At 40.5% G+C, this 20,255-nt stretch overlaps 1 protein-coding gene across 3 annotated transcripts in view; it reads left to right on the top strand.

Moving 5' to 3' along the window:
* Positions 1–17,454, top strand: part of RERG (RAS like estrogen regulated growth inhibitor) — a 106,897-nt gene extending 89,443 nt beyond the window's left edge. For all 3 annotated transcript variants that reach the window (XM_052668689.1, XM_052668687.1, XM_052668690.1), the window contains exons 4-5: positions 11,310–11,383; positions 12,964–17,454. In XM_052668689.1, coding sequence (XP_052524649.1) covers positions 11,310–11,383; positions 12,964–13,371 — 482 coding nt within the window. In that variant the 3' untranslated portion in view covers positions 13,372–17,454. The remainder of the gene's footprint in view (positions 1–11,309; positions 11,384–12,963) is intronic.
* Positions 17,455–20,255: the final 2,801 nt, after the last annotated feature.

A 20,255-nucleotide genomic window follows, 5' to 3' on the forward strand; every position in this document is an offset into this window, starting at 1 on the left:
ATAAAACCCCAAGGAAGTGCAGGAGACATATTCCTCAGTTCTTTCCTTGATTCTGTCACTGATTTGTTTCCTGTAGTCCCTCTGCTTCTACTTCTCACCTGTAAAATCCTTCATCTCATAGAAGGATTGTAAATTTTTTAACTCTTTAAGTACTGGTTCCTTAAAGACTCTCATGTTAAAGGCGCACAAAAATACCAAGTATTTCTGCAAAGACTGAATTTTAAGCTGAAAAAACAGCAAATAAAGAGTTAACATTCTTGTTGACCTTTTTAAAACTCAGTTGGCTTTCTCACACTATTCCTAGATGTCTTTCTCTAGCTGTTCACATATTTCATACAACTTTGCTAATCCTCTGAAAGGAAAAGTGTCCCTGAGCAGACAACCAGCCGCACACAGCATGACAGACTGGCCCATCTATGAAGGCAGAAAATATAAGAGTTTCTTTAATTTGAATGTGATAGAGCAAAGGCTGTTCATTACTTTGAAGGAGCGAAGGTAACTATATAGAAACACATGTCTAAAGAAAAATAATTTTGCTAGGGTAACTAGGTTAATGGTGACATTGTTAAGAGCATGTGCTCCCTTTTAACTATTTCAGGATTTCTTCAAGTTGCTCAGGTTTTTGTTCACTCTTTAAGTTGGGAGAGAGAAAAAAAAAAAAAGACACTGGGTTGGTGTTCAACCTAGAAGACAACATTAAATATACATGAAATATATAGGAATCAGTAAACCAGAGAAGATGGGACAGCAATTTGTATCCATTTATCTCCTATTAGGTTGATTATGAAAAGCCCATGGTAACACTGTTGTTCTTCAACTAAACATGAGATGGCCAAAGGATTGCACAAAATTGCAAGTTCTAGATAGAGGGACAGAGATACTTCTGCTAATGCCCTGAGTTATCGCAGACCAGAGAACTTTGACCAGCTGCTACTTAAAACTTTTAAAACCATGGCTGTAACAGCAGAAATCACTTTGTGCAGATATTGTTTACCTTGGCAAGAAGGCTTTTCCCAATGGAAAATTTGTTGTAAGAAAGACTTTTTTGTTTAGGAAAAAGAAAAATCAAATCAAACAAACACCTTAAAAGGGCAGTTTTGCCTATATAACATCTGTAGCTGGGGGGTTCTGGTGACAAAACGGAATGTTCAGAGATCACAGGGGCAGTCTGCAGATATGATAAAGTAATTAGCATTATAACCCCAGCAAGTATTTCTAGACTGGACCAGGCATCTGAATTTCTTTTCTGTACCCTAAGAAGGATAGATTCATACAAATCACATAAACAGAGCTGACTGTGAATATATCCCAACTAGCTTCCATCAAAATTGTTGAGAACCAGAAAGGAGCTTAGCTGTGGCAGCCAAGACCTCAGTAAAAATAGTTTATCAAGATGCAAAAACTGTATTTCTGGACTTTGTACCAATCCAGCCATGAAAAAGAGCTGAGGTCCTCCAAACAGATCCTCAGGTCCATAGACACTTCTCGAGGAATGCCTTTGCTCTCTGGCTTATTCAGCTAACACATTCTCTGGGCAGCTGGAATACAGTCTGAATACAGAGTCTTTGTCCCCAGGATTGCTTTCACTGCTGCAGATTGCAAGTTGAAGAAATGCATGTCTTTGTATACTGCAGATTTCTAGCTTTCATGACTTTTGGCTCACTTAGCAAGTTTGTCTTATCACTCCTGAAGGCTTACTGCCTGCCTCTACCATAAAATCAGTAATTCCCAGCAGCACAGCAGAGAAAGAAGCTGCCCAGACAGCAAACTAAACTTTTAACGAACAGGCCCATGTTAACATCAGTGTTAATAAATCGTTAACTGATGGTCCCTTCAGCTATGGGGTATAGAGGTTGACAGAACAGCAGCTCTAGAGGGGACAGCCTGGGGAAGTCATCCCTCTCTCAGCCTCTTCCTCCTTCTGCTATCCAGCAGTCTACGGAGTGCCATAGACAAGATCACCAGTATGCTAATGAAAATACCCATGTTCCATAGCAAGATAAAGAGAGGGGAGAGAAGGAGGACATCATCTTGCAAAACATTGCCTTCTGCATATTTCATCTGAACACCCATGTTGACAACTGCACCTTATCCAAGTGCTTAGACAGAAATAATGTATGCTGTTCATTACTGGCTTCCAGCCAAAATGAAACATAATGGTAACCAACCGTTGGAGGCTGGGAGGAATGGCTGGCAGCCTGTGTTTCAGGAAATAATGTGTATGTGTTTAATACTTCGCTGGAAAACAGCCTTATTTTCGAGCAAGACTCAAGCCAATAACATCTTCGACTTCTCTTGAAAAATTACATGTTCCTTATGCTTCAGTACTTAACAGGTTCAGTCCAATAATAATCCAGATCATGCTTTCCTACCTGTCTTCCCTGAGTTTTGTTTTTTTCCCCAGTTCAGTACATTAGAAATATTACTTAGCTTGATATAAATTCAATGCACATTATATCATTTTTACTGTGCTTCTTTCTGGTAGGAATTTATACTGAGTGTATCATGGAAATAAAACATGAAAATCCTTCCAATTTCTCTAAGGTGTCTGTAGAAAATGGATTGGTATGGCCTACAGCACCTTAAACCCCTGACATTGGCTTCTAAAATGCTCAAAGACTTGAAATGATGAAAGTGTAATTGAGAGCAGCAGAGGAAGATGTTTAAAGTAACATGGGAAGCAGTAACCCAAAAATGTGGTTTGTTTTCTTTCATATGGGTCTCAAGATGAAGATATTCCTGATGCCAGTAAAATATATATATATATATATATATATATACTGTATTTTCACTGTTGCTGTGCGTGCAGTAAAATCAGGAATGGAAATGGCACTTCTTGTTGCAGCTACAGCTGCAAGATATCTTGCCCCCAATTTTCTTGTTCATCATATTCCAAAATGTTCTCCAGATGAGAAGAAGTTTCCAGTGCTCGCTTCTGGACCTTCAGGAGCAAAGGATTTATTTTGCTTGTTTTAGGTGTGAGAAGAGGCTCACCGGTTAGTTTTCATTTATATTGGCAGAAATAAGGTGAAATGCACAGAGCTTTGCTGAAAGACTTTTTGCCACGGTCAAAAGAATCCATCCAGAAATGGTTTATTTAGACTTAGACAGGCATAATTCCCACCAGGAACTCTCTGCTTGGTGTTGGTGGGAAAGTTGAATCAGACAATTAGAAAAACAGTTGAGGTCTTGAAGTTTGCTCCCTACTAGTTACTGCTGCCTCAGTTTTGTTGATTTTGCTCTAACTTGCCTTAATGAATCCAGTTCCCAAGTACTTGTGCACATTTTCTCTGCCTGTCTCAGCAAAAAGTGAGCAAGGATGGGACCTATAGGAAAGGAACAGTAACACTATTCTCTTCAAAAGAAGCCCAGTCTTAGCACCAAGGAGAAAGTTAAATGCAGCACAATACAACAGAAACATATTTGTGTTCAAGAAAACTATTCTAGGCTTTCTGTTTTGAGGCAAAATGTTATTTACTGAAAATACTATTAAGTCAATAAATAAGAGTTCTTTGTAGGCTAGTTTTATATATCCCCCCTGCTCTCCCTGGATACCAAATTTTGATAATCAATATAGATCCTTTCACAATGAGAACTTCATTGTTTAATGTGGCTGTGTGTACATTACCAATTTATTTTGCTTCCCAAAAAAGTAAACGTGATAAATCCAAAGTGTTTACTGAGCAGCAAACCTACCGGAGGCTCATTTGTTTTGAATTTGTTCTCCCTATTTCATTCTGCAGTAGCTTCTCTCTTAGCACATGCTCTCTTGTTTCACAGAGTATCATCTTGTGTCCTCTTTATTCATCCAGTGTACCCTGATGTCTTCAAACATCTGTGTGGAGTATGGGTAGCCACATTCTGGCTTGTGCAGACACATGCGCCTGCTGGGCACCCAGAGAAGATGTCGGATCTTCCTGTGTGTGTGCAGGGGGTTTGATAGGGGTTTTACCCTCAGCCCAATTCTTATTTTAGCAAAATCTACAAGATGGAGAGCTTTGTCTTGGACTGAAAGCAGCAAGTAAAAGCAGCTTGACAAACAAGGACTCCTAGTGGCTGCAGTGACTGCCATATGTGCTTAGCTCCGTGCTTAGCTCTAATCTGGCTAGTTTGGGAAAGCTTGCTGTACTGCAGTCACATCTCTGATAACAGCAAATGTAGCTTCATAGAAAGGAGCCAAAAAAGCCAAAGTGGAATTCAAAAAGAAACTCCGTTGCGTGTCAACATATCAATTCCAAAAGCAGCATTGACAGTGATAGAATGCATGTGACGCAGGGTACAGGCCCTAGAATCAAATTAAACATCACTGCAAAAAAAGCCTTCTTTCATATACACATTCTGGTTTAAAATTGTGCTTTGACATGAGTGTATTAATGTTGTATGATAATCATACATATAAAGCACATCACAGGAACGGTATACGCTTCTGCAACTTCTGCTTCTGCATGTGTCAAGTCTCGGGGCTACGTGTGCCAAAACACATAAAACATTGACAAGTGCAAGCCCAACTATCAGTGCTGTCAGAGCCATGTGAATGGCTTTCTTTCTGTAACTTTCTACTGCTTTTACACGTGATAAAGATAGTAAAAAAACAGATTGCATATAATTTGATAATTTTTTGGTAAATAGTAAATGCCCAACTATGCTTATTAAGAGTTTTGTAGTATCTATTAATAATGAGACATGTGGAGGTACACAGCAGTGGATATGTTCTAAGTACACAAGGTCAGAGTTCTGGTTACTGTAAAATCACTGATGGCTGCAGAATAAAAGCCCTCCTACAAAGTAAATGACAAATGGAGAAAGTAACAAAATGCAAGCAAGAAAAATACGTTCAGCTGAGTTTCAGGGAGAGCTAGGGTGGAGAAGAAGGCAGGAGAGACGAAGAGACTTGACCAGAGAAAGGACCCATTCAAGTTACAAGGGCATTATAAAAGGCACAAAGTTCCTAAAGCAACAAGGAAAGGCAGAAGAGTTTCTCAAAGGCAGACTGAGGCAAGGCTCTGGAGAGCGTCCTCAAACAGCACCACAATTAGTAATGGAAGTAAACTGTTTTTCCAATGGCTATCAAATCATATATTTTTTTTAAATATGATAGAGACAGATGCCTTACTGATGGATGCCAAGGATCACAGATGTCTAAATGATCAGGGAGTTTATTTTTTTAAAAAACAACAAACAGGAACTTGTATCATGTAATCAGAAATAATTATGGGAAATTTTAGTCTTTTGAACATACTTCTGCATCACCATAAATCAACATTTTTAACATAACTTAGAAGATCATACCTATTAGCTACAGCTTTTTGGTCTGGAAACTCAGCTATAATTATTTTAACAAAAAAGATTTTTCTAGGTCTCTTGCAGTTCTCAGATCCAACTGGCTGAAAGCCACCAGGATGGAGACCAAAATTTTTTTTTACAGTATTTTTTCTATGTACTTGTTTTATTAACCTTTCTTGACAAAAGTGAACTAGAATTCTGAATGGAAACAAAGCCTGTGTCTCTCTGTACTTAGAAGCAAGCAAACAAAACAAAACCAACAAGCTGTTCTTTAAATTTGCATGTAAAATAGCATATGTCACTGTTTCATCTTAACTGAACCTACTCCTACTGCAAGTTTTTTTTTCCTAAAAGCAGTAAAACCTTGCAATGCAAATATTTGCTTCAAGAGCTGATAGCATGCTTGTGTTATGCATTGCCTGTTCAAAGCAAGCAAGTATTGAAAAGAAATCTTTAAATTCCTGCAAATACAGAATTGTTTGAGTTGGATGGGACCTTTAGAGGTCATCTCATCTAACTCCCCTGCAATGAACAGGGACACCCACAGCTAGAACAGACTTTTCAGAGCCCTGTCCAGCCTGACCTTGAGTGTCTGTAGGAATGGGGCATCCATCACCTCTCTGTACAGCCTGCTCCTTAGTTTCACAATAAAGCCATTACCCTTATGGCTAAAAACTTCTTTTTTTTATGCAATCTAAATCTCTCCTTTTTTAGTTTGAAATTATTTCTCCTTGTCCTATCACAATAGACCCTGCTGAAGAGTCTGTCCTCTTCTTTCTCACAGCCCTCCTTTAGATATTGAAAGGCCACTTTCTGGTCTCCCCACTGCCTTCCCTCCAGGTTAAACAGCTCCAGCTCTCTCAGCCTGTCCACATAGGAGAGTTGTTCCATTCCTTGCATCATTTCTGTAGCTCACCTCTGGACATACTCAAACAGGTCCACATCTCCCCTGTACTGAAGGATTCCACCTCTGGACATGCCACCCCAGATGAAGTCTCTCACCAGAGCAGAGTAAAGGGGCCTCCCTCATCCTGCTGGATGTGCTGCTTTTGTTACAACCCAGGATACTGTTGGCTTTCTGGGCCACGAGGGAACATTGCTTGCTCATGTACAGCTTGCCGTCTGCCAATACCTCTTAGTCCTTCACAGAAGAGCTGTGCTCTATCCTTTAGTCACCTGACTTCTTTTGATGCCAAATCTTGCAGTTGGATTTGTTGATTCTCACAACGCTCACCTGGGCCCACACTGCTCAGGCCTATCCAGGTTTCTCTGAATGTCATCCCATCCTTCGGGTGTACTGGCCGCACCACACAGCTTGATATCATTTGCAAACTTGCAGAGGTTGCACTCAATCCCACTGTTAGTGTCACTGATGAAAGCATTTGTCCCAGTATTGAAATCTGAGGGACACCACCCATCACTGATCTCCATCTGGACACTGAGCCATTGACCACCATTCTCTGGATACAATCATGCAAACAGTTCCTCATCCTTTGAACATTCCACTTATCAAATCCATATTATTCCAATTTGGAGACAAGAGCATTATGGATGCCATGTCAAAGGCCTTACTGAAGTCCAGACAGATGACATCAATAGCTCTTCCCTTGTCCATTGACACAGTTACATCATCATAGGATGCCACAAGGTTTGTCAGGCAGGAGCTGCACTTAGTGAAGCTGTGCTAGTTATCCTATATCACCTTTTCTATATGCCTTATCATAGCTTCCAGGAGCATCTGACCCAGCACAGAGGTGAGGCTGACAGGTCAGCAGTTTCCTGGACTGTCCTTCTTACCCTTCTTAAAAATGGGTATCATGTTGCCTTTTCTCCAGTTGCCAGGGACTTCACTTGACCACCATGGCTTTCCAAATATCACTGAGGGTGGCTTGGCAGCTACATCAGCTAGTTCTCTCAGAGCTCTGGGACGCATACCTCAGACTTAGACTTACAGACTAAGACCTAGCAATTATTTCTTAGATTTTTTCCTGTAGAAAACATAATCTTTTGGAACAAATGTATTCTATAGATCTAGGTTGCACTGGACAAGCATGTTTGATAAATGATTACTTAGTACTTAAAGGCCTAAATGCAATTGAATGTCACAATAAGTATCACACGAGGTTGTGATCAAGCTGTGACTGAATCCTCAGACAGTCTGCATAGTATAGGCTTAGAGCCTGTCTATGCAATTTTAGTATTTTCTGCATTTGCACAATAAGATTGCTGAGAAGAGTAAGATTTGTGACACACCAACAGGGACACCTGCAGCTAGATCAGGTTTCCAAAGCTATTTCCACAGCTGCAGAATTTTTAAAAAATGATCCCTATTAATGAATTAATGAGGCAATATATTACGTATTGAAAAACAAGCCAGTTGCAACAGTCATGTTTCTCAAGCCTTTCAACAGACCTACATATTCCTGGAATGAGCTTTAATTTTTAAACAAAGTAACTATGAGAACCAGTTCTTTGTACAGCAAAAGCACTGGGAGATTGCAGTTTTGTAAGCAAAAGAGGACCTTGTAAGTTGACATCAGCTTCCAGAGCCACACAATAGCAAGCTCTTTAGTTATTGGGAATATGAACAGAAACATAGAACACCCCCAAACTAACAAGAACAGGTCAGGCTTGCTTATAACAAAGCGGAACTGAATATGACTACTGTCATTTCCATAGTGCTGTCATCTAGTATTCCATTACTCCATCAGCATCAGCTGTCTGCTTCTGCTTTGAGATTAGCAGTTCTGACACAGAGTCTACACACATATCATGCTCTAAACACAGAGAGAAATTGGCTCTGAGGTTTATTCTCTATCAGTGGGATATCAGCCATATAACTATAAATATAAAATATAGGCATCACCTGGTGTAAATGATATTTTGGAGCTCAGAAAATTGCCTGGTATCGTCTTGGGAGCCTTTATAACAAAGACTGCTGGCACAATGCTATACGCTTTACTCTTCCTACTTGAACACGATAATGCAAGGATAAGATATTTACAGCCTGGATTCGTCTGACCAATTTTAGACTTGTAAGTGCTTCTGAGGTATGATTCATCCCAGGAAAGAGATCAGACAACCTACATCCAGCATGTATTTTACTTCATCCACTCCAACAGGGGTCACAGTACTTAGGTGAGACACAGATGCTTGTATTGCAGATGATTTCAGTTAGAGAATCTCAAGTCGTCTTTCTCTCGAGCTGTGTAGCACAGAGAAAAAATAACATCAATAAAACCCAAAGCAAGGCCACTTATTTGTAAAGCATCATGGGATCTTAAGGCTCTAGGGTGCTCAGTGTGAACAGATTGGAAATCACAACTTCAGGGCTCATAACATCTGACCAGATTCTTCGGATGTTTCTGTTCCCTTGAAGGAAAAGCCATGTCTGCTATTACACCAAAAATGCTTTAAAGATCCAGCTGTTTTACACTCCTCACTAAAAATCACCCAGCTACCGCACATTCCAAAGCAGGGGAACAGACTCACTTCTACCAAGTTGTATTTACACTAATCTGACCCCAATCAATGCTACTGAGCCAGAATTAAATTCCACCCTAAAGAAGACAGATAAAGGGAGTTAAATGTGCAACATGAAACACTGGCAAAGTACTGTTTCAAGAATTCAAATCTCTCTTAAGAATCACACTTCTTTTCTGAAGCAGGCAGAAGTCTGCTCCTTGAGATTCATTCTGCAGTTTCGTGCAGAAGATCCGTATGAGCTACCGCATTCTGCTTCCTAAGAAGATCATTTCACAGATTTGCTGGAAACATGGGTAGATATATTTTTTTGGGACTTGTGTGGACCAATTCTTAACAGCAATTGGTCAAGCAGGGCCAGCTGATTGAAGGCATTTAGGCTGCAAGACCTACATGAGTGAAGAGCTAATATCACATTACTCCCTTGAAAAATCTTTTCATACCACTCTCTACCTAGGAAATGAAATCTAAGATGCTAAATCGCAGAATTACAGAATTGCAGAGGTTGGAAGGGACCTCAAGAGATCACTGAGTCCAACCCCCCTGCCAAAGCAGGTCCCTTTACAATAGGTTGCGCAGGTAGGTGTTCAGACAGGTCTTGAATATCTCCATCAAAGGAGACTCCACAACCTCTCTGGGCAGCCTCTTCCAGTGCTGTATCAACCTTACCATAAGAAAATTCTTTCACATGTTTATCTGGAATTTCCTGTGTTCAAGTTTTAGGTCATTGCTCCTTGTCCTATTGGTACACACCACCGAGAAGAGCCTGGCCCCATGCATTCATGTCCCACCTCTCTTTAGATATTTACAAACATTAATCAGATCTCCCCTCAGTCTTCTTTTGCCCAGGCTGAACAGATCCGGGTTACTCAGCCTTTCCTCATACGGGAGATGCTCCAGGCCTTTTCTCATCTTGCTGACTCTCCACTGGACTCCTTCTTTCCCTGTCACTGTTGAACTAGGGAGCCCAGAACTGGACACATGGCCATGAATAGGGAATACTGCACACAGAGTCCCAAATTAGCACTGGGCATTTTCTCCAATTAACTAGTTTTCTAAAGCAGCATCCTCTGTCTTCTGCATCAAAACAAAGCTTTTGCTTGGCTGCATTCTCTTGCAGGAAGTGCTTAGGTAAGTCATACTGAGATTCTTAGATATATCTTACTCTATTCTGTAGGAATAATGTCAAGATCACAAAGGTGGAACATCAACACCTTTAGCAGCCTTACAATAATGAAGAGCAGTGGGGGGCTTCTGCTTTGAAAAGAAAGAGAAAAAAACCCAAAACACAAAAAAAACCCACAAGAGCCTTCATTGCCTGAAGCCCTATGCAAGATTGCTTGCCATCTGCCTAATTAAATTGACCATTTGTCCCTATTAGAGGCAGCTGTGCTACGTAAAGCAATTAAGGTGGCACAGGGCAGGGGGTATGGGTGGGGAAGTGACAGTTTTTGGTGTGGGAAGAGAGTGTTTGAAGTGGTGACATCACTGAAACATTCTCAACAATGAAGAGGTGATACATTCAAGTATATAACCAAAAAAAAGACATGCACCAAACATGAGCCCTTTCAGAAGCTCTAACTCAAGAAATGTCCTTCCTTTAACATATCCTGCATTCCTTCTGGGGAGATTTACACCAAATAAAAGCACTGTGTCTCTGACAACACAAAGCATTCATAGTAATGGGCCACAGTTTCACAACATACATGTTTGCCTTTTGATATAGGACATCTGTGAGCCAGCAACAGTAATAAATCTCAATGTTAGCATAGATGAGTTTCCAGATTTTGAGTCAGACACTATCAAATTTAACTTATCAGCTCATTAAGATAAAACAAGCTCTTTTGTCATGAGGTTTCTGATTTGTTATGCCGTTCCAGAACCTGGGACACAGTAAATAGGTTCCTTTTTTCCTTTAGATAGTGTGAATGCTTAATGCCACTGGCTATTCTTATAAATCACATAAGGGGAAATTACTGCTTGAGCCCTTGCTATAAGCAGGGAATGTGATGATTTCAGTATGTTTCAAGGAGACATTCCTAAAATACCTAACTCTTCTGTCATTTTATCATTGTGTAAGGCCTGAGTATAGCAGTTTTATCCCTAATCTACAAGCATGCTGGTTTTGGTCTTGTCAGACTTCAGGCTCCACAGTGACAGGCTTTTGAGCCGGATACATCCAGAGTAGCAGAATTTGTGTTTTAGAAGTGGCAGCCTTCATTTGAGCAAACAAGAAAAACTGCCTGCAGTCTTGCAGAGCTCTTTGCTGCAGGAGACTCAGTCCTTTTCTTGGGGGTAGAGTGTAGTGTTCACAGGTATAGCCTTCCATAAGTATAATACGTTGGAAAGAAAGATATGGAGGGAGAGAATGGAGTCACAGATGTAGAAAGGAAGATTTGAATGTGCTCCAGACTAGCTGGAACACCTCCAACAAATAAAATCTAGCAAAGTCATGTGTCACGTATGTCTGGGGTAACCATAAGGAAGATAGAAAAAAAATTACTCTTTTTTAATACATTTCACAAAATGTGTTCTTATTTTAGAGTCTACATATCGTCACCAAGCTACCATTGATGATGAAGTGGTTTCCATGGAGATACTAGATACAGCTGGTCAGGTGCGTGAGTGCGTGTACCAACATCCAGTGCCTTGGCTCAGACAGGCAGTAGGGAAGGGACTGCAGTGGTGGCAGTGTGGTGGGTGGCAAATGTGCTCCACTCCCAGGGACTGAGATTTGCTTCTGAACACAGCTCTCCCTCCTCCCCCCATCACAAGCCTGCTGCCAGACCAAGTGTTCTATATTCCAGACTGTTCTGCAAGGGACCCTGCTTACAGTTTTCAAATGCTAGAAGAACAAAGTCAGGGTTTACACTGGGATTAAAATTATTTCTGCTTCATTCCTTGATTGAGGGCCAACCATATAATGTGTTATTACTATTCAGAAAGCCATAATCTGTTTCTTCAGTCAAGTGATGAAGCTCAATAGCTTCTACCAATGATTTTCAACAAACTGTAGAACGGTTTTGTCATAGCAAGGAACCCCTTTTTTTCAAAACATGACAGGCATTCAAGCTGCACATTCCTATGCATTTTGTGTGCTGGGTATCGTTCAGCAGAGACCTGTTTTGGTTCTGGTTCTGTTCTGGTTCTGGTTGCCTGCTACCAGTCTGCCCATGATAGGCAGCCCGTGATGGCTTGTCAGAGTAGGTCTCTATGTTGGGCTTACTTGACAAGGTTTTGTTAGAAGGGGGGCTGCAGGAATAGCCTCTGTGAGCAGGGCCCCCTGATCATGTCAGAGCCAGCCCCAGCTGTTCCAAGAGGGATCCTCTGTTGCCAGAGCTAAGCTATAAGCAACACTGGGTGTGCTCTGGAAGAGATTTAAGGGTTAAAACACTAAAATACAGCAACTGGGAAAGAGAGTGAGAAATGAGAGAGAAGCAGCCCTGCAGCCACAAGTGCAGAAGGAGGGCAGGAGGTGCTCCAAGCATGTAGCAGAAATTCCCTGCAGCGCATGGAGAGCATGGTGGAGCAGGAGGTCTGTGGAGACGCCACCTGTGGAGCCCTGTGATTGAGCAGTGTGCTGCTAAAGAATGGGCCCCATGGTTACAGAGCTGTGTTGGAGCAGAGCTTAGTGAGTTGCAGTCTATGGGAAACCCAGGCAGGATCTGTTCAGGAAGGATAGCATCCCATGGAAGGGACCCCACATGGAGCATGGGCAGAGAGCAACTGTGAAGGAAAGGCAGAGATGGACTCACTACATTCCCTGCTGTTGCACATGGGGAGGAAGTAGAAGAGGGTGGATAGGGGGATGGTGGTTTTAATTTGCTGTGAATTCTCATTGCTTTAGTCTGTTAGTAATAGGCAGTAAGTTATATTAATCTCCCTATACTGAATCTTTTCTGTCCATGATAGAAATGAGTGAGCAATCTCCTTGTCCTTATCTCAGTCCTTAAGCCCTTTTTCATCACATTTTCTCCATATATCCCATTGAGGACTGGAGAAGAGCAGTTGTGGTGCAGTTTAACCACCACATTGTCCTATGCCATACAATAAAGAGAACAATGTGTGTAGAGTACAGAATCAGGCAGATGTATGTGGCTTTCCAGGCACTGGGGAAGCAGTCTCTGTCTGAATGAAGGCCTTGTGTCTTTTTCAAAAATCATGTTCCTAAAGCTGGTATCTGTCTTTTTGAAACAGGAGGATGCTATTCAGAAAGAAGGACACGTGCGATGGGGTGAAGGCTTCGTCCTGGTCTATGACATCACAGACAGAGGCAGCTTTGAGGAAGTTCTACCACTCAAGAACTTGTTGGATGAAGTTAAAAAACCCAAAAATGTCACTCTGATCCTGGTGGGGAACAAAGCAGACTTGGATCACTCCAGGCAGGTCAGCACAGAGGAAGGTGAAAAGCTGGCCACAGAACTAGCATGTGCTTTTTACGAGTGCTCTGCTTGCACAGGAGAGGGAAACATTATGGAGGCCTTCTATGAGCTCTGTCGTGAGGTACGGCGTCGAAAGATGGTCCAGGGCAAGACTCGGAGACGAAGCTCCACCACGCACGTCAAGCAGGCTATTAATAAGATGCTTACCAAAATCAGCAGCTAAAAAGATCTGTACTAAGCCAGAAAAGCATTATAGAGCATATTAGCTTGTGGTAGGGACAAGGCAGGCAGAGCACATTTAATAAAAAATGGTCAAAGCTTTGCTATTAAAAAAATAGAAAACTGAAACCACACCACTTTTTGAGTAGCATGGAATCAGACTTCTTCCTGTTTCAAAATGTATTATAGCCACACTGCTTTGGGCTAACGTGGAAAAAACAAACAAACAAACAAACTCCAAAGGACAAAATGATTGTGGGGGTTGGCACTCACAGAGTATTTTCTGCTTCTACAAGGCTGGCTCCAATCCCCTGCAAGTCAGTAGTGCCTAAACATCATTCCCAGCCAGCCAACTGCTCAGTAGCCACTTACTTGGAGAGTAACTCAGTCTTCAGTCCAGCAACAACCATCACAACTGGTAATCTCAAGGACTGAGGCTGCTGTGTTGCACCAGAAGGTTCATCTGACACCTTTCACCAGCTTTAAATTGGCGCATTGTGTGCTTTTACTCCAAACAGTCCTTCCTTGTTGTCATTTTGTCAGATCTATGAGTGCTGATGTTCTTAGCGAGTTATGCAAAAAGTACAGTAAAGGTCTTTTTCATGGAATGTTTAGCTAGCAAGACAAACATTTCAATGGAGCTAAAGTTCAGCTGCTTTTTGAGATCCTCTAAAACTACAGAATTCATCAAGAAATAATCAGCTAGTCCAGTGGCATTTCAGCGTTTCCTCCTTGAAGTACAGTTCTGTACTTGGGGAAATGGGAGTGTATGCATCAGGAGATGAAACTTTAAGGATAACCACATTTCTGTTGATTTCATTATGGGTAGTTTTTAGCTTTTGTTTACAATTCTGTTTTGGATTTATTTCAATTCAAGTAGTTTCCCTTGCTCTATCTTCCACTGAAGAAAAATTCAAACCATAGGAAGTCAAATGTTTAAATTCTGAGCCCGAATGTATGTAGGCTGCTCTGAAAGTATCGCCTCCTATTTTTTTTTCCATGTAAAGTGACAAAAACTACAAAGAGCACAATAGCACTATTTCATAGAGAAAATTCTCAGCTACATAATACTACTTTTCACAACACAGTTACCACCATCAGCTGATTTATGCAGATGAGTTGATAGGGACACTCTTCATTTCATGGTGTGACAGCTGTGCATAGCCATCTGGAACATGGCTTGTCTTTCATGTCACTGTCACCACTGCACAAATGCACCACCCACTGCGTCACTGTGCTGACATACACTGTTTGGTCTCCAGAAACATTCAGCAAGTGTCCATGAATGTCAGTTGGTGCCATTTTTTCCACGTGAAGGAATTCAGTGACACACCGTTGCCTCATACACACTTGCATGTCAGATGCCATTCTTTAAGACTGCCCCTCTGCTCCCATCTGTCACACGGCAACAAAATGTAACAGAATATTGGTGGGAAGGTTCAGCCACTACTGCCATACCACCTCTGACACTGTGGCCAACATAATAGAGTAAGTGGTATTACTATTAGAGCAGCCCTTGTGAATCAGTTGTGAATGGCCTTCACCATATCAAAAGGCCATAATTTCCAGTTGTTTAACTTCCAGATGTTGCTTGAAGCATCTGTGGTTTAAACCAGCAGTTTTTTTGTGGTTCTATCTGGCATTTTCAAGAGAAAGTGTGGTTTATCATATTTTTGTTTCCTGGGATAAAAGGCATTCAGTTTTTTTCTCCTGTTCTTCCCTCATGTCTCACATTGAAGCGAGCTATCAAGTTTTCCCCTGTCTACTTGTCTTAACTGTAGTAGTGAAGTCTTCTAGAAGAAGAGATACAGGAACTAGCACTGGAAGACTTTCAGACAGTGCTTGCCTCACCAACAGTGTTGCATCCCTTTAGACATCTTTGTGTGCTTCTCAAACTGACATCATGTAGAACCACAGCCAAAGGGTAGGTTGACAAATGAGATTATTAGCAGTACTTTATTCTGAAGAATAGCCCTCTTATAGCAACTGCTTACAACTTTATTCTCCACTGCTTTGCACTTCATATGGTTATTCGCCTTTGTGAGGAAATAACACCAAAAGGCTATCAAATCCAATTTGCTGTAGATGTACAAGAGTGAGGATATCTGGTAGGACAGCACTTTATGCAGTTGTAGGTAGCCATATAAATGATGGAACATCTGTTGGAACATTGGCTGGAGAACCAAGTCTATATTCCCATGGACAGAGAAATGTCCCAAGTACGGAATGCTCAAAGCACTGGCTTAAAGATACTTACCAAAGTAACTTAAAAAAAAAAAAAAAAAAAAAAAAAAGTTTGCATAAATGAAAATCACATTCAAATGTATTTTTGCTGTTGTTTATTTCCTCTGTTTCCCATTGTAGATAGTGAAAATTCATTCTAGTCTTTCAGAATCAATATTTCTGTTTCGGTCCTCATATTCAGGCACGTTGCCATACATCAGCTACACACTCTGCAATCAAAATTACTGTGTGCTTCTGGACAGGTGGTTTTGGCAACAGATCACATCACTGTTGACACATTTGTTCCCAAACTATTGGTCATGCCTCTAACTGTTGTAAAATAAATAAATAAATGAAATAAAGAGGAAGAGAGGTTTAGCCAATTTTTAATTCTGTTAGTAATATAGAATCAACACGAATGTGAGAGTTAAATTAATGCACTGACAGTCATTAGCTGAAGGTCTGAACTTGCATACATGTACATTACAACTTTATGAGAAAGAGTAAGCGTTTGCAAGTTCAGGCACTAAATCAGTCTGTTATCTTTCACATCAGTGCTGTTGTATGAATCTGCAGCAAACAAAATCCTTACCTGCAATCCTATAGGAATGCAGCTGATGAGGAAGGTCATCATGTTAATATTGTAAGCAATGATTTTTCCCTCTCTAAGACAACATCAACAGCTCTTTTCTCTGAAATCTTGTCTTAGATTTCAGAGTAGAGCAGCATTTAAAATATAAAAACATTAATACATGAATTACAAGAAAAAATAAAGAAATCATATTTGTATTAAGAGAGTTGAAAGCCTAAGGTATGGCCATAATACTTTCCAAAAGAATCTCAGTGAATTATATATATGTAGTGTTATGGGGAAGTTATAAAATCTCCATGAAAGAAAATATTCCACTGTGCAAACATTATTTGTTACATAAAGAACCTCTAATAAAAATAGTAACATTTCTTTGCAAAGACTGAATTTGGAAACTGCCGAACATGATAAACATTCAGTCAGAAAGGAGGCTGCTATTTTATGACCTTTCCTCCCACACAAATACGAATTTCTTTACTTAATTGCTCCTTTTTTTTTTTTCTTTTTTCCCCTCGGTGTAATAGGCTGCTTGACAAGCCAATTATAGTAGAGTCTATTATAATCTATTGATACATACGACATAGTATTAAATGCAATTTGATCTACTGTTCCTCACAATGTAGCAATATAATATTGGCTATGCTATAAATGTGTCGTATTTCTACAGCGTGCAAATTAAGCCCCAGCTTGCGCAAGCACTGGAAAGACCAAATGCAACATGAATTTGCATTCAGTAGCCATTTTGCAGCAGATATCAACAGCTTAAATTCTGTTTCTAATGCTGCTATTTACATAGACAACGCTAACAATCGGTTCTTCTCCTCTGCTCTTTCCATTTCGGCAGAGGGAGGACAGGAAGGAAGAAAAACTAAAAGGGGGAGGAAAGGTGAAATGGACACTTGTTACCTGCAACAAGTTGATTGTCATTTATGAAGTTTTTAAATATTTATCTTCAATTGATGAAGAGTTAGTCATGCCCATGCTGTGAGACCTGGATCAGGAACCAAGACTTCCCTAGAACTTTGAGAATCTTCATATCTGGGGGTTCGGTGCAACCAAGGATGGAAGTGAGGGTCAGCCATTGAATTTGCACCTGGATCCAGACACGTTGTCCCCAAACCTGGGGATGGTTGCATCTGGCAGTTTGCTACAAGGCTAGTTGATTTTTATATATATAATGATCTGTATGCATTTTTACATTAAAAATATGAAAGCTTGTGCTTGTAGATAATATATAAGAAAAAAATAAAAAAAAAATGTGCTGTCCGTACTGAACTCTTTTGCATTCGTTTTCTGTTAGTTATCTCCAAAACACTGTTGTATAGCTTTTAAATGATCAGTTCCAGAATTCCTGAGTCAGGGTTTTTACGCTTTATCTTAGAAAACAAACAATGAATTTTGTCTGAACAAGCACCTCAGCATTTGGATCAGTTTATTTGATCTTATTTGGCTGCTAAGCCTAAAATCAAGAGGTCAAACAGAATCTACAGTGAAACACAGCCCAGAGAAGCAGAGAAGCTCCATCACTGGAGGCATTCAAGGCCAGGTTGGATAGTGTCCAGGGCAGTCTGAGCTCGTTGGTGGCAGCCCTGCCCATGGCAGGGGCTCGGAAATGAATGATATTTAAGGTCCCTTCTAACCCAAGCCATTTTATGGTTACCAATTCAAAGCTGATCAAAAGTGGTACAATGCCACGGTTATTAAATGACCTCATTGAAGCACGCTGGAAACCCTTTTTCACACTCATGCTTACTAAAATAAGATGGGTCTTTATCCCAAGCTTCTCAGGTAAAATCCCAGAATGAGAGGTCTAGGAGATAATTGCCACGGATTTGGTTGCAGCCAAACACCTGCCAACAGCTATGCTCATTTTCCAAGGACAAACACAGTCTCCTTATTCTGAAGAGAAGGTACGTTGTAAGTACCTTGCATAAGGTACAGTAGCCAATCACACACAGTTTGGGTACTAAGCTGTAGTGGAGAAAGCCTCATCACAGCTATGGAGAACTAGCAGCAATCACTTCCTTGTTTTCCTCCAAACCTGGGCCAATGAAGTAATCCAAAGCTAAATATTGAATAGGTGAATGGCAGCAAGTGTGTAAGCATGCCACCACTGACAGAGAGGTATGTGATATCCAGATGCAGGATCTATGCGTTGAGGTGGACTCCCCAAGCTAGGTAAAGCGTTTTTCCACTCTTAGCCTCAACAGCATTGCAAAGCAGCTCTGAGTTATGTCAAGCTGCACTGTAACTTGCTTCAGTTAAAGTAATGCAAAGTAAATGCAGTCACAATGGCTATAGATAAACAGTGCTTCGGATTTCTTTTATCCTTGTTTTAATGACTCAAACTATTTGCATATCTTGACAAGAAAAGAAAAATGGAGGCTTTAATTAAAAAGAGTTCCTTGGCAGATTGATGTATCTGCCTTTATGTTCTTTGAAAAATGAAATATATGATGAAAACAGTGTCATTTTAGAACCCCTGATGTTACTCGCTTTGGTTCCATTACAGGCGCAAGGCACTAATTACTGCAGGGTTATGACAATACAGAGCAGCAGCTTGTCACCTTTGTGAGGTTACCAGGAGGCGATAATGATGGTCTGCGAGGCTTGTTCAGCCTGCTTTCTGTAAACACATTTGCACAGGAGAAAAGCTATTAGCACAGCTCACACCAGAGGCAGTCCAAGTTCCTGGGGCAGGACTTCAGTGACACTAGGGACTTAAACCACGGATAGGTCAGGACTCCAGTTCACAGCTTTGATGGCCAACACATGGAGAAAGCACAGCCAGCCTGGCTCCTAAGCTTGAAAAATGTAACCTCCATTTCTAGCCCACTGTACAAAGGTAGGAAATTCAGAGGTAAGTTCACACTGCTGACAGACATTTAATAAATCAAAGAATAGGATGGAAGTTATCTTCTGACTTTTTTGGACTGATCGCTTTCACCTCTGCTAAATTTTCCAAAGCAGAAGTGGTTTGGTTTTGTTTTTCCAATGTCATCGTCCTAATGTCAGATTTTTTATATGGTAGGTGTTCATTTACTCTGGTATTTGGAGATGTTGTGTGGACAAAGAGGCTGTGTAACAGCTCAGAGGTTTCTCTTGCAGGAATGCAATATTTACTTACACCTCTGGATGTGAATTCTTAAAGCTGAACACAGCTGTTCTGAAGAATTGGAAAGCTGTTTTTGCTGATAAGGGATTGTCTCATAGATAAAGCATAGACCTGTTTGGCAGCTGCCATGGTCCTAATCCTGATAAAAACATTCTGCATCATGAAGGTCCACCGTGAAATATTAAGCTGTATAGTAATAGCAGATCTCAAATCAGATCTCAGATCTTTTTCCCATTTAGGTGGCACAGAGAAGGTAAGGTAGCTGGAACAGGCTGCCCAGAGAGGCTGTGGATGCCCCATCCCTGGAGGTGTTCAAGGCCAGGTTGGATGGGGCCCTGGGCAGCCTGGTCTAGTATTCAATGTGGAGGTTGACAGCCCTGCTTACAGCAGGGGGGTTAAGGCTTCATGATCTTTGAAGTCCCTTCCAACCCAGGCCATTCTATGATTCTATGATGATTCTATGATCCAATCTATACTTCTTTTTTTTTTTCAATCATATATATATATATATATGTACAAATAATTATATATAGATTAGACTCTTATATATATAGATTTAGTACACTAACATTGTAATGAAACAGGTGATTTTGAGGTTTAGATTTTTTTTTTAAATTTTTGCAAGTACAACTGGAAAGAAGTGAAACTATTATTATGATGTAACAGATATTATTAAGTGTGGAAATTGCAATTAATGCCAGGTTTCTGATATCCTGCTATACTTTAATATACTTTAATAAAGTTTAAGGATTGTTCAGTATTTCAGTTAGTTTTTAAGCTATGGGAAATATAACATATCTAAATAACTTTACTCAGTATTACTATAGCTGTCTTATTCATGATTCACTTTCAACAAAATCAGCTGCAAACATAAATCTGCAATTTTTTTTGAGAAATTTGGAAGCTCATTCTTTCCTGAAATTTTAACAACTGAAGCATGATAAGAGAATATATTGAGTTG

The sequence above is a fragment of the Tympanuchus pallidicinctus genome, unplaced genomic scaffold, assembly GCF_026119805.1.
Source record: "Tympanuchus pallidicinctus isolate F22 unplaced genomic scaffold, pur_lepc_1.0 scaffold8, whole genome shotgun sequence".
Classification (NCBI taxonomy): Eukaryota; Metazoa; Chordata; class Aves; order Galliformes; family Phasianidae; genus Tympanuchus; species Tympanuchus pallidicinctus.